Source organism: Sardina pilchardus, chromosome 12 (assembly GCF_963854185.1).
Source record: "Sardina pilchardus chromosome 12, fSarPil1.1, whole genome shotgun sequence".
Classification (NCBI taxonomy): Eukaryota; Metazoa; Chordata; class Actinopteri; order Clupeiformes; family Clupeidae; genus Sardina; species Sardina pilchardus.
Genome location: NC_085005.1, coordinates 1,625,146 through 1,640,771, shown reverse-complemented (window position 1 = coordinate 1,640,771; position 15,626 = coordinate 1,625,146). Strand labels below are relative to the sequence as shown.

Below are 15,626 nucleotides of genomic sequence, written 5' to 3'. Positions count from 1 at the left end.
GGCTATTTTGCCTACAGGCAACACCGTACCATAGGGCAGTGTGGACAACGGGAATGACTGCTAATGTGTTGAATATTCACCGGGTTTAACCCTTTGTTGACGAACCACGTAAATATCGTTCCTCCAGGAACGATGACGTTGAGTCTAATAACTCCGCCATACCTCAACTGATTTTATTAATGAAAACTTCCTCATAAACGTCACATCATAAGCTTTACAGTGATATGATTGGTTAAGGGATTTGTGGCGCGAAACTGTTTCACTACTTGAAGAGAAAACAAGAAGTTGAAATGTCCCTCTGCCTGCTGCATCTGAAGGAGCAACGCTAGCTGTCACCATACATCAGACAGGATAACGTCGTTTGAAGGACAAACTGGTGGATGAACTGAGGTAAAACAGTCTTTTTATGTGTTGTTATTGTACCTATCCACGTTATTACTTCAAAATCGTTTTTATTTAGCTATTTTATCAGTAATTGCACCGTGAGTGTGTGACCGTAAGTGTTTAGTTCAGCTCGCAATTTGCGGGTGTTTTAGCAAACTGTTATCTTTAGTAAAATGTTGTTATTTTCAATGATTTTTGGGGGGTAACTATATGTAAAACATGATGAATCAACTACTAGGACTGTCACCTTAGTTATTTATTCAATTTGAACGAAATAGCCTGTCATGTAATGCTACAGCAACTCATAACGTTAGCTGTAAGTTAGGTAGCTAGAGCTTCTCGCTCCAGAAATATTTTGCCCACGACGCGTCCTCCTGTCCTGACCAGTGTCTCTCAAATTCTCTATCTATATCATCTTATGTGAAGGACACCTGATTGGTAGGCTATTTTATTCCCAAATAAACCAGTTATTTCGTCGTTATTATTTAGCCATTTTACTAGTAATTGCACCGTGTGTATATGACCATTTTGCGTGTGTTCACATCAGCTGGTTGCTGGTGTTTTAGCAAACTGTTGTCTTTAGTAAACTGTTACTATTTTCAATGATTTATTGGGGGGTAACATGGAAAACATGGAAAGCTAACTACTAGGACTGTTACTTTAGAGATGTATTCAAGTTTGAACGAAATAGCTTGTCAGGTAATACTACAGCAATCATTACCGTTAGCACGCTAGCTGTACATTTCCAGCTCCAGATATATTTTTGGTTCGACATGCCCGGGACGCGCCCTCCTGTCCTTATCAGTTTCGCTCAAATGCTCTATCTATATCACCTTATGTGAAGGACATCTATTGGTAGGCTATTTTATTCTCAAATAAACCAGTTATTTCGTCGAAATATGTACCACATTTTACAGTTATATGCAGCCAAGTTGGTTAGCTTGCTAGATATGATCTGTCAAACATGAAAGGTACGTGCTAATGTATCCAAAAGTGATGATTGTGCCAGGGGTCTAACGCAAGGATTTCGTTTATTGTCGGCTACTTTTGCATATGAAGACGTGTAGTAAATGTGTCATAGCTATTGCTTAGGTCGTAGACTATAATTTTCTTGATCAAGGTTATGGCGATACTTGCCAACTAACGTTAACATGTTGTGAACTCAAGTGGGTATTTTCTCTACTCCACGTCGAGACGCAATATTTCGTCTTTACGCTGCCACGAAATAACACGGTGTGTGTGTGCATACATGTGCTCTCTAGATGGTTTCTGTCTTATTTTCTTGCTTAGTTGTCTTATATCAGTGTTGGTTTGCAAGCTGGTCTGTAATGTTTAGTCAAGGATTTAATACTAAATTGCTTCAAGTGAGTTCACAGGCTAATGTTATTTCTCCAAATCATCAGTCAGCCTTCCAGTGACTGATGAAAAAGGACATAGTTAGAGGTGATTCAGATTGTATTGTAACAACCAAGTAAATTATTTACAGGCTTATCTTTTTTCTCCTCATTATTTTAGATGGAGGGGGAGAAGAGCCAGTATGCACGGTTGATGGAGTCTCTCAGGGACTGGAGACAACTGATCGCAGAGGAGCTCCAAGTCATCGGTGAGCATCAACTACAGGATCATGAAGGGATGGACACTGAGTACGTGGATAGCCAGCTACTGAGTGAAGAGGATGTGGAAGAAGAGGAGGAGAGTGATCTCCCATCATCCTCAGCTGGGTAACTAAATGTTTGTGTGTGTGTGTTATTTCTCCAAGTCATCAGTCAGCCTTCCAGTGACCGTGTCAGTGAAAAAGGACATAGTTTGAGGTGATTCAGATTGTATTGTAACAACCTAGTAAGTTATTTACAGGCCTATCTTTTTTCTCCTCATTATTTTAGATGGAGGGGGAGAAGAGCCAGTATGCACGGTTGATGGTCTCTCAGGGAAAGGAGACAACTGACTGCTGAGGAGCTCCAGGTCATCAACTACAGGATCATGCAGGGATGGACATGGGGGAGTACCTGGATAGCCAGCTACTGAGTGAAGAGGATGTGGAAGAAGAGGAGGAGGAGGGGAGTGATCTCCCATCATCCTCAGCTGAGTAACAGTGTTTTTGTTTGTGTGTGCGCTTGCGCAACTGCGCATGTGCACAATTTTTATCGTTACAAGAGCATTACTTGTTATAATAATGACAGGAATAGTGGTAATAGTTTCATTACATTTATATTTACATTTCTACTAATTAACATTCTTATGACAATCTATTTTGGGTTTGGTTAGCCATTCCCTGACAGGCCCATGTCAGGTAGAAAGCGTAGACGCTTGTTACAGTGTTGTCTTCTTACTCTTGTAGTTCTAGTACTGCTTGTTTGTAAATGTTTAAGTGTTATACCTGGGTTCTTAAAGATTTAATATAATTTATCCATTTTAAAATAAAATGAACTATATTTTTTCCATTAGAAATCGTGTGTCAGTGTCTTTTCTCTATTCTTGTTTTCGTAACAGAATGATCCATAGAGAGGAGCATTCTCAATCAGCTAGTCTTTACTTCATCTTTAGTCTTTCCTCACTCACAAAGGTTATTGGCTCTTAAGGCAAGGTAAAACATGCCACATTTAGCTATACAACTTAGATGGTTAAATACACTTATATTTATTACATGACCAACATACAGTATATCTGTGTATTTTGGAGTTGAATTTTAAATCAGGGAATGAAAGCATTCTACTTTTAAAAAATTCTACTCGTCACTTCAACTTGCAGTTATGAGTAAATTGATCATAACTTTTGAACCAAAGGTAATACATTGATTCTGTTGCTTTCACTGAAGAGAGCACAACATTGTCTATAACTCACACACTACAGTGGGTACGGGTTGAGAATGCACCTTCTCCCGCGGGACTCCCGAAGAGATCCCGCAGGCCGTCAAGCCGATTTTTTTCGAGGCTAAGGCAATGTACCCAAACAACCACCAGGTGGCAGAAAGTTTCATCCCGCATTTCAAAATGATGAAGATCGCATATCCGTCAATAGTCGACTCCTTAATCTCATTTAATCATTACAATGAAGGTGATGACTGGCGAAATTATTCAAACGACGTTTCAATGAACCATTGTTGAAATGAATGAAAATGGTTATAGAAAATCGCCTACAGCCTAACGCCGACACAGCTGATTCTTTGATTGATTCTAAGCTGTTTTGATGTAGGGGATGGGTAAACTGGCGCGCTACAAACATGCTACCAATCAAATGTAATATTAGTAGGACTAGCCTACTTAGACACTTTAGTCATAGGCAACGTTGCCATGTTAATTTGGGCTAGAAGTGCTTGCTTGTGGTGGCGCTCCTGTCCGCTGCTTCTCCCGAATTGTGTGGCAAATTTGTCAGCAATCAGCTTAAATGTCAAATCATATTTATTTCTCTTTGTCGCCATGGTATTGGGGGAAACGCGGAGAAACGAGATGGTCAGTGTATTTTTTCTTTGCGTTTCGTTATAAGAAATATATAAGTAATAGTTAGTCTTCTTCCGTATTGAACAGATACGGGACGCTCTTTGTTCCGTATTTTAAGGAACTACTCAATGCACACACACTACAATGAAAAACACACAAAGAAATCACTAAACATATAGCCTACAACCTAATGACACTTTAATGCAGCGTTTCTCAAACTATGGGCCGCGAAACGTGGAGACTGCTGCTGGTCCGCGAGACATGGAGTGAAATTAGGTCCGGTGATCTGATAATTTGCTGCGCAATTGACCAAGCGGACCGACAGAAAAAGAAAGCAAACGTTGCTGCGGAAATGCTTGCTAATTTGATGTGTTTAAACATAGAGCCATACAATTAGGTGTGTCTGTTATTATGACAATTTTCGAGCATAACTGCGTGTCCATAGCTCAGTGACAGGTGTTAATAGCCTTGCCATAAGCACTGCTGCAGGTGCTTCTTTTATTATGCGGTTAGAGCATAAGCGCTTACTCATATAGACTATAACTCAGGGACAGGTGCAAAACCACCAACTGGGATGGATCGAAGGGCAAGCAAGCACTGCCACACAACGTGTCAACACTAAACAGAAAGTTTCCTATGGGGAGAAGTGGCCGCAAGGACTGCATCGATAAGATCAACGAATAGGCTACAGTAATGTTTGACATATCCCCACTCGGATGTAGGCAGCTATGTTTAGAGCGAACGTTTCAACTATGTTTGCCATGGTAGACAAAAACACTCAAATAAAACAATAGCCTAACAAATAACTGCATGCGTAATGGACACGGCTCTATATCCTAAATAATTTTCGAGGTTCGCCATTTGGTAATATGACCTATCCTTACTGACAATAATTTAGATTGAGCACAACTAAAGTTGCACGAAGGCAAAATACAGTCCTAAAAGCCTATTCTATATAGCCTGGCCAATATTGTAGATGTGCAAAAGCAGCATTTGCGTGCGTGCTTGCCGGTGAGGTGTAGCCTACAAAAATGAGCATAACATCTGATTATTAAAGTATGGCTATAGGATATAGGCTAGAGAAGAGTTGGTTTAAATTTCAAGTGTAGTAAAAACGTTTGTGCACATCCCCGGTCAAGGTGCAGAACAAGACTAGGCTAAATCATAAAAAAATGGAAAAAGGTTCGCACACTTGAAATCCTTCTTTTTTGATTTGATTTTATTTTCTTTATCACAAAGGAATGACGTTTCGACCGTGTGGTCTTCTTCAGATTAAAATTCAAGTACGTGCGCTATTTAACCCCTCGAGACCGACTGCAGTCTGCTGACACAGCCAGACGACTCTCCCAACCCATTCATTCGTTTTGGCCGATATAACCCATTCATTCGTTTTGTGCGTATATAGATTCCTGCATGCTGCATTACCGTGACCCTTAGCCTACCTTGTGGATGATTTTTTCTCATTGGAATACAGCAGGACAGAATGCCTTTTATCTAACAAACGCAAAAGCTGAGATTGTTGCAAGGACTAGGCTACTCAACAAACTTGTTTTTCGTTTCTGGGAGATCTCGTTATCGTTCATTCGTATCGTATCATTTTTATACTTATTGTTTGGACTTATGGACAATGAACTTTGAGGGGTGGTTGTTAGTGCTTTACAAAGCTTTGTGTTAATAAGTGTCGGTCCTCCTATCCTTCAGCTCACTGCGCGATGCAGTTGCGCATAGTGGCCACGAAGTCATTAACTGTTTATGACACAATACATGATATTTGTGTTTTTCGTTTATTAGATTTAATGCATGTTTGAAATGTAAACAGGCCTTCAGTCCGTTAACTTAAGGCCTTCTTTTGCATGGGGTTGCTCGCATGTAACCTAGGCTATTATGTGCGTAGTGGCTGCATACTCTTTATTATAATAAGAGGCAAATTGTTACAGGACAACTTAAACTGACTTCCCCAATGCTTCCCCGCAGCACATTACATTTTAATATAGGCTAATATAGGATGAACAAAGTCTATGCTTGCTATATTAAATCCAGTAGCCTAATAATTCTATGTGCCACGTCTTTTCACGATTTCGCAAGTGATGTAGTAGGCTTTAAACATCGACAAACGTCTGTGAGACTACCCATTTCATGAAGAGCAATTGTCTTGTGCGATCATTCCCCCTCCCCCACACTTGTCTAACCAGTTCACTAGACATTATAGCCTACCTATATGCGGCATTGAGGACGATTGCCCCCCTTCCCCCTCTCTCTAGACAGACACTTCCTGACACTAGGGCTCGGGATCATGACATCAAAACTTCGCGGGCACAGCCACATTGGCAGCTTCACTCCTTAGTTTACTATGGATTACTATGGATTTACTCCCGCCTTTTAGTGTGTTCCTGTTACTTAGTTTTTGCCTTCTTGGTAGTATGTTGCTGTGTAGTGGGGTGTAACAGTGCAACCCACGATCGCACGAGGAAAAGAATAAATCGCTACTATATTTCTGCTTCTTGTCTTGTGCATCTGAATGAATGGATATTACGTTCAGTGCGCTACCAAATGGCGGCGATAGGCTATTCCTAGAATGCAAGGCGTGTGCCCGAGTCCTATTATGTAGGCTAAATGTAAAATGTGTGTGTGTGTGTGTGTGTGTGTGTGTGTGTGTGTGTGTGTGTGTGTGTGTGTGTGCGCTGAACCACGAATTCACATATTAACTTTTCTTTTCAGCAGACATCGCAATCATAAAAAAATCGCAAAACGTTTTAATAAAATAAAGCCTCTTGTCTTAATGGGTTCCGGAGGTTCGTAGAGCGAGTTTTGAACCCCGGTCGCTGACGTATGATTAAGATGCTTCAACCAGTTACGCCACAGTTCGAGTGTCAATCTCTTCGCACTCAGCCAACAAATATAAAGGATTCAGTCAGTCGAGTTCATTTATTCGCGGCATGCACTTGAAACGCCGATCAAAAGTTCTGACATGTTAAACTGACGTTAGTCATTAATTCACCACATGATAAAATGCTGTTATATTGACGCACAGTAGCCCACGGTAGTCTATGTCTATCTCTGAATCAACATGAACATGCATACCGAGATCCATATATTCTAAGTTGCTAGAAACTTCTTTTGCGGAGCTAGGCCTACTAGTCGATGGTTAATGAATCACCCTCACTGCCCTATCGCATATCTGACCATTGTTACAATGTTGCAAAATGCGCGATCTTCTCCATGCATGTAGCCTACGGTTATAAGTAAAGTGACATGATAGGCATGTAGGCCTATTAAAGATATTTCTGTTAAATACATTTTATTTTCAGTTGTCAAAAGTGGTGGGGACAAAATCTGTGATAAAGTGCTGAGTAGCCTAAGCTACCCAGCGTCGCCGGTTAAAATGAACATGCCTCCGTTTTAAAATAGCCTATAGGCCTACACATTTCTAAGTATTCCTTGCATAAATGTAGCCTAAATGTCTATCTTGTCCATCTCTTTCGTCTTCGCCTTGACAATAATAGCCTATTCACGGAAATGCGGTCTTGTAACCGTAATGAATTAATGAATTAATCTAAGGTTGCCTATATCGAGTCTTTCAGGTTGAATTGAAGGCTTCTAAAACCATTTTCATTAACTTCAACAATGGTTTATTCAAACGTCGTTTGATTATAATTTCGCCAGTCATCACCTTCATTTTAATGATTAAATGAGACGGATATGCGGAGCATTTCTCTCCCTCTCCATTGACCAAAACGTTGCTCTGGCATCTCTGCTGGACTGACTGAGTTATAGGCTACGTCGAGTGAGAGAGCCAGCTGTGCGGTACGCTGTAAAACATTCGAAAACTCTGAAACTGCAATCTGACATGCCGAGCGTGATGTCTCTGTTCTCCGCTTGTCGCCAGCGCGGTGTCTTCGGGTTTTTCCGTGTTTTCCGGTATGAGCCGAACCTTCATTTTATTAAGGCGGTCTTATGTTGCCCCCTTGCGGTTGCAGTTTTAATTAAAGTCCCGATGCTTCGGGAGTCCCGATGTGCGGGAAAGAAAGGAGCATTCTCAACCCGTACCATCTGTATATCTGCGATAGCTATTAGGTAAAACATAAGATTTATCTTGACAAATATATGTTTTTGTGTTTTTTAAGGTTGAATTTGAAGGTATTGTTTAAAAACAATGTATGTTACACTTAAACTTATTAACCATGATGTATACCATTTTAAAGGGCTAGTTCTTCTGATCACAATGATGGATATACTATATCTCTAGCATCTAGCATATCCACACAACAAGCCTTTTTGTGTCACGGGGGCATCAAGTATGAAAAACGGAATGTTTAGTGCCATCTGCAAAGGTCCAATAAATTTATCATAACATTTGAACAAAAGGTGACAGATTGGTTCTGTTTTTTTCAGTGAATAGAGGACAAAATTGTGAATCCTGAACATGCTCTAGGCTCTCCTGAACATGCTCTAGAGGACAAAATTGTGAATCCTGAACATGCTCCTGAACATGCTCTATGCTCTCTAACATTTCTCTACCTACAACAGAAATTGGGGGAAAAATGAGATTAATCTTGACTAATTGATATTTTCGTGTTTTTTGGGGTTGAATTTTGAAGATATATTTTACAAATATGTATGTTCTCTTCAAAGATATTAGCTATATTTTATACCATTTGAAAGCCCTGTTTCTTCTGATTACAGTGGTGGGTATATTGTATCTCTGCCATGTAGCATAATCACACAATACACCTTTTTGTGCCATGAGGCCATTGAGTATGAGAAAATGGAATGTTCGGTGCAGGCAACAAAGGGTTAAAACAGTGAAAACGTATGTTTTTCCGTGAAATTTGTTCACGGTAAGAAACTGTAGACTGTTGAATTATGCAAAAACATGAAATTCAACATTTTAACCTGGAAGTAAGTTTCTTGTGGATTTTCTCAAAATAGCATTGATTGATTTCGCTTTGCAGGGTCACATATACGCTCTATCTGTCAGCCACCTTACTTTATGTTAGCTGGTTAGTTAAGCAATATAGCAGGAGTGGGTTGTTGCTGGATATTCCCACGGGTCTTGTTCGCCCGTAGCCACGAGGCCGGAGGCCGAGGGAACTCCTGTGGGAATCCAGCAACAACCCACGCTCATGAGTGCTATATTGCTTTTATACAACAATTCTACCACTTGTTTTTTTGCGCTAATTTCCCATTATAATGTAAACATTTAAATCGCCAAAACTGTCAGCCAGTCGTTAGTTCCATCTCTCCCGTTGTCAAGCAATGTAGCCTAATAAACGTTAGCGTCTGGTTAGAACATGATTTTAGCTTTGAAACATCACTATTTTACTTAGCCTACATGTCATCCAACTAGCTAAAATCCACCTCCGTCATATACTATGTTCTGAGCGTCTGTATTTTAGCTTGGATGCAACGTGACAGTTCGTTTTACACTTCACAACTTCACATTTTATCGCGGAGTGATTTATTATTAGCTGTGAAAAGTCTGAGTTGATTATCGTGGGATATTTCAACTCATGGAACGTCTCTCAGCCAATCAGAAACAAATAAATAGCTCAGAACCCAATTGTTGTATAACAGCCCAGATAGCAAAACTACACTGGGACGGAACTGGGCCACATCTACCACAACATTCGGCACGGATCTGCATAACGGACCTGATCCGGCGTCCAAACGCACATCGGTCCAAAATAGTTTTGGATCCGTTTTACTGATCTGGTGCTAATAAGGGCTAAGACTTGCCCAGTTCCGTAGATACTCTCGTTACTGACTGACGTCTGCCAGATCTTCTCCCAACAAACAAGATGATTCAGAGCATTTTAAATAACACCGCGACGTTAAAAGAGGAAAAATCTAATATCCACCGTATCTTCCCAACTAGCTTTTGCGCCGTGCAGCTTTTCCCAAGTTGTTCTATCACGAATCGTGTGCCGTTCACTAACTTGGCTATGGGAATTAAACACCTGTTATTAATGCTGAGTTGTAATTAGCCTGCAGCTGAGGAGGTGGTCTCAGGGCGGTTCCTATCGAACCCTGGTGCGGTTCGTTTATGGTGTGAAAGCAGCTCGACCTCGATCCGACCCAGTTGCAGAAATCTACCTTTTTTGGATTTGACGAGCTCCCGTAGTTTTCGCGCATTATGGGATATGTAGGATAGCTCAGTGACACACAACAGCTGTAGCCTACGCAGCAGTAGGCTAACGTTTTTTTTTTTTGCCAATGATTTTGCATCTCCTACCTGTTCCGTCTTCCGTAGGCCTGATGTTGGGCATACATGAGAGCTCTCCTTCTCAGCTGTTTTGCTGCACGTCTTCGTAGTTGCAAAAGTACGAGTATGATATTGTTAAACTCATGTTGCATCAAACGGTCTTGACGCTTGAGCACTTATGCAAAGCTGTAACTGTATTTATAAACTATATTGCTAGGATAATAACGAGTAGCCTACAGTACGCAAAGTTTCCATTGTATTTACGTGGGCCAACTTTGACTTTGGCTTCCTTATTCTTTACCCCGCCTACACGTTTACCGGCCAATGGTTGAACGACCTTGGCACATGTGTATTTGTTTATACATTCTGGTCCGGTTGCAATTAATCACAGTGTGAAAGCGAACCGCACTAAGAAAAAAAAAAGAAAAAAAAAATGGTCCGGACCAAAGCAAGTGAACTAACGGACCTTCCTAGTGTGAATACACCCTAAAACTTTAAACTGGACCCTAAAAAGAACTGGGAGCCAGTGTAAGGAGGCTAGAATGGGCATGATGTGTTCACGCCTCCTGGTACCAGTTATAAGGCGTGCAGCTGAATTTTGGACCAACTGCAGGCGTCTGAGTGAGGATTGGGGTCAAGGAAAAGGGAGTTGCAGTAATCCAGCCGTGCTGTAATAAAGGTGTGGATAACTTTCTCAAGGTCGTTATGAGATAGGAAGGATTTGAGGCGGGAGATCATTCTGATCTAATAAAAACTATTTTTGACTAATTTGACCATTTGGTGCAAAGACATGAAAGGCTATTTTCAGAGGCGTCATGCAAGCCAAAATTCTTAGGGGGCACAATCAGCGACGTTGCAATAATTTTCCGACGGGGGGGGGGGGGGGGTCAATTATTAGATACATATTGAGCTTGCTATATTAGTATAAAGATCCCAAAATCCCAGAATAGACTAATAGGCTACCTTTGAATAGAATAGGCTATTTGGTAGGCTTTAGTTATTTCTCTGTGGCTACTACGTTCACCTGCCTTGCTGTTCTATTTTGAATCTCTCCTGTTGGGGAAGACTATCAAATGGCTTTTAAAATTCAAGTAAACATAGCCTTGTCAGTCGTTAGCCTAGATATAGCGAGCTATACGCAACTGAAACAAAAGTCACAAACTCTGTAGAACCTAATTCCACATTACGGTTTCATTTACAGTAGGCCTAGGATAAATAGGAACCGACTGTAGGCCTATTGCTCACAAATATACTGTAGTGTAGCCTACGAGAATTTGAACTTGCCTTGGCTTTGACTTCACCTGCCAACACTAACGTAACGTCAACGCATCCCTGAACTTGAAACTCTTCCTCTCCAATCGCGACAGCTTTCAATCACAACGAGTTCTAGCCACGTTTAAAGTGGTAGATCAACCAGTTTGTCCTGGCGGGCTACATCCCACTGCCCATTCACTCCCTGAGAAGCCGGCTTCCCTAAATGCGATTTTGGAGCGTTTGGTGAACTTTGTGATCATCACCAACATTTCCAGGTTCACAAATAATTCCGCTACTTTTTAATATCATCCGAATGTAATGTTGATTTATTGCATAGCCAGCCTACTTACCACTTCAACACCATTGACTGTAGCTGTCCAAACTGTGCAGTTAATTAGCCTAACGTTAACTGTAACAGTTCAACATAAACACAACAATGCGCGCTCAAAGTGCGTGTGCGTTTCTACGGGAACATAGTAGGCTATGCTACAGAAACCAATTTTAGGAAAAGGGCTGATGGCCGGTCTTTAGCTATATGTTTATTACACATCCAGAAGAATACATTTGAGTCGTTATAGGCGCTAGAATTGATTATTATGGAGCATGATCGGAAAGTTATGATTAAAAAAAAAAACAGGGACGAAAAATCAGAGGGGGCACGTGCCCCCTTTACTTCAATGGGCATGACGCCACTGAAGTTGAATGTCACAAGTAAAGTGGTATATGTGTTTTATGTACTGTAAGCCACAATGGAGAAAAGGCTTTTGAAAAGGATCTTGTTCAGAATAGGTCTTAGTTTCTACCTTAGTGTACAAGTTTGTATGGTAGCAATAGTAGACAGGAACTGTTTCAAGATGCTCAGAATTAATTGAGTAGATGTTATTCTAGTTTATTGTCTTAAAAGGGGGAGATGTAGTGAGATGCACGAACGTGCCCAATATGTTAGTGATGACGTAGTAGAAAAGGCGACTGGAGAATGAGACAGACATGTGTGTTGGTTATCAGCTTGAGTGATTTAATAAAACTCCATGTTATCAAGAACCCGGTGTGTGTGTGTAACGTGACAGCCTTGTTAATAAAACTAGTGCAGTGCCCGTGCAAACAATGTTTTCCAAGAAACGTGTTGCCCAATGACGTTGATGCAGGTAGATCATGTTAGATGATGATGTAGAATCAGGCCCGTGCAGTTAGAGCTTTGCAAAGTAAAAAAAAGTGAAGGGGAAAGGCGTTTGGGTTGCAGCTAATGGCTATTAGACACATTACATACCCGTGCGTTTTTGCTGTTGTTGGGAAATGATAGCCTAAAGCTAACCGCATGACCATGGCCCGTCTATGCCATGGCCATGCCAGTGCTATGAAGCGCTATAGCAATCGCGGTTGTTGATGAGTAGCCTATGCAACGTCACGCCTGCTTACCAACATGGGTGCATGTGTGTCGGACTCCACCATGTTTATCCAACATGAACAATCTTGAAACGGTCCGTTGTTTACGTGAGACATCGTAATTTCCATGAATGGCAACACGAGAGTTTGTCAGCGAAATTGGCTTTTTTGTTTCTATGCTGGAGTAAGAGAGAATGAGGGGGAGTGGCTTGTGCGGAGAGCCGTAGAATTGTGGGATTGCGGTAGAGTTGTATTTTGTTTAATTTAACAATATCTTGGTCGTTTTTTGTCCAGACGACCAAACTTTGCACTGCACTCACGCATGTCATTAGCAAGACCTGTGTCAAATTTTAGGTCAGTCGGATGAGTGGTTCGAGAGTTATACGTGGCACAGACAGACAGACAGACAGACACACAGACAGACGTTCCTTGCATTAATAGATAGATAAAATGAGACATCCCTTAAGTAAGTAAATACCTCTTTAAGAACTGGACAACTCAATATTATCAATGAAAATAACAATAACAAAAATAATGGTCACATGCCTCACAGGTGGCTATTTTTACCCTTATTTCAGCACATGCATACATTTATCATATTTTCACCCATAGATAAGTGTGAATTTCACTAATTTCCCTCATGTTTACATTCTTCAAAAAATTGTCGACCTTCATTGACAAGCAAAGATGTGTCAATAATGTATATTTTAGAAAATAGCAAAAATCTGCATGTTTCCCACAGGCAACGTTGTACCGTAATGGAATCACACTAGGTCATACTTAATATAATTTAGGGGATGGAAGGTGTTTCTGGTTTAGCTTCTGGTAATTTTAAAATAATATACATGATGATTTGACCATATTATGAGTTGGTTATGATAGTGTTCCACAATGGTACAGTGTTGCCTGTAGGCAATGGGTGAATCCATGTCAAGATTTTTTGCAAACAAATTATAATAATAAAAATATTATGGTGCAAAAGCTACATAATTCTGTTTTCTACTGTAAGTCTTTGGCTAAATAAATATATGTTCGAAACATATATTCCTTATTCTTTTATTTAATAAAACATACATAGTGTAACGTTTTCCATTATGGTACAATGTTGCCTATAGGCAACGGTTTTATTGAAATAAAATAAATTATATGTATTTTAAAATCTTCACTACTTGTGTTTTAGGTACTATTTCTAAGCAGGAAAAACATTACAACATTTTTTTTTTGCTCATTCAGATCATAATGTGTACCATAGAGGGTTAAAAAGGTGCTTTTCTCCTCTTCTGGCATATTGTGATGGGAGAACCATGTCAACCTTGGAAGTGGTTATCTTAGCGATAGCTTTTGTATACCCTCGATATACATACAGTATCTTTGGAAAGCTTAGTTTATGGTCGATCATGTGAGCACAATAACTTAATTTTATACATTTTACCAAAGCGACTGGTTTCACCTTGCAGCGTCACATATGAGCTAAGATGATTTTTTTTTACAAAGGTTTTCAGATTTGATAGTGCTTATGTCTCGCTAACTTTTACAAATATAAGTGCAAAAATCCTGTACGTATTAGTTAATTCAGAAATACTGCTGTCTATAAGTTAGCTCCACCATCGAAGATTATTTTTGCGGGCTAACATCCAAGCGATGTAGTCTACACAAGGGCAGTCTGGTCTGGATGTACCAAAGGCATATAGTATACAATCAAAAATGTTTTCAATACTATGAAGCAGCTGAACACAGGATAAATTCTTTCTGACATTGTATGCCACAATAAACGATTTAAAGTAAAAAAGGAAAGCTGGAAATCATGTAAATTGTTCACATCCACAGGCTGCTTCCATAGACAAGTACAATGTCATGATATTGAGCAGACGCCTGACATTATTATTACAAGAATGCCATTCCTTCATGAAACCGATTTGATCCTCTTTTGTACAGTAATTGTAGGCAAAGGGCCTTCAAGACGTGTAGCCAGAATTTTTGACAAGATCTGATCCACATTAAGAAGAGCTATGGGTCTATACGAGGCACGGTGCCCTACTGTATGTGCAGAATTAATTTTGCCATTATTTTCCTGAAATATTCAAGTAAGCAATGACACACAAGCAGAGACAATGAAGTGAATAGTGATAATGAGTGCAAGGGGAAAAAAAACAAATTTCTATTGAACTCACCTTTCTCAGGAGACTACAGATTCTCTCTATATTCCGGAGCCTTTCACGCTGAAAATAAAGAGCAAACAGAGTGAAAAAGTTAAATATCCCATGATCAAACATATTTAGAGTGGGGAAGTCACAACCAGAGGCTAGTACTTTTGAATGTTAGCATTTCAACACTTGCTGGTTTCCCCAAATCCCTATAAGGGAAATGAATGGGTTTTTTGCAAATGTCATGTGAGCAAAAAATGGCATTAGAGGCATTCAGTTAGGTGAGTTGAAATACGTTTATCATTTGATATTCTGAAACACACCGTTGTCTTGTAAAAATAAAAATTCTGCTCCCAATACGCTAAAGCAAAAAATAGGCGGTAGTGGGACTCGTGGCATTGATGATTACATAACTTTTTACTCACTCTTCTTGGCTTCTCACACAATTTACTTTACAGCCATAGTGACTAGGGATGTTAACCGGTGACTGTTTGACCGATGGTTGACCGTATCCACGTTAGCCGATCAAAGTTGTCGCTAGTCGGTAAAAAAAAAAAAAGATCTCTAAATTAGGCTATTATTATAGACAGAGGACTAAACGCTACTACAGCTAGCCATCTCATTCCAAGGTCTCTTTTGCGTGAAGTTAACAAATTATCCCTCACACTCAATTTGTAATAACTCGCCTGCTTGTAGGCTACTTAATAAACCAATAAAAACATTCGCACGCATGCCTTGGCCGGTGCGTCTTTTGCAATCTGGAGGTCCCCGTTTTATCGTGTTGCAGCAACTTTCCGCATAAAATGGGCTTAGCTTTGGAAA

At 40.2% G+C, this 15,626-nt stretch overlaps 1 protein-coding gene across 1 annotated transcript in view; it reads right to left on the bottom strand.

The window, feature by feature from the left end:
* Positions 1–15,626, bottom strand: part of cnih3 (cornichon family AMPA receptor auxiliary protein 3) — a 106,895-nt gene that overhangs the window by 22,119 nt on the left and 69,150 nt on the right. The window contains exon 3 of the mRNA XM_062550841.1: positions 14,832–14,879. Within this exon, the coding sequence (XP_062406825.1) occupies positions 14,832–14,879 (48 nt within the window). The remainder of the gene's footprint in view (positions 1–14,831; positions 14,880–15,626) is intronic.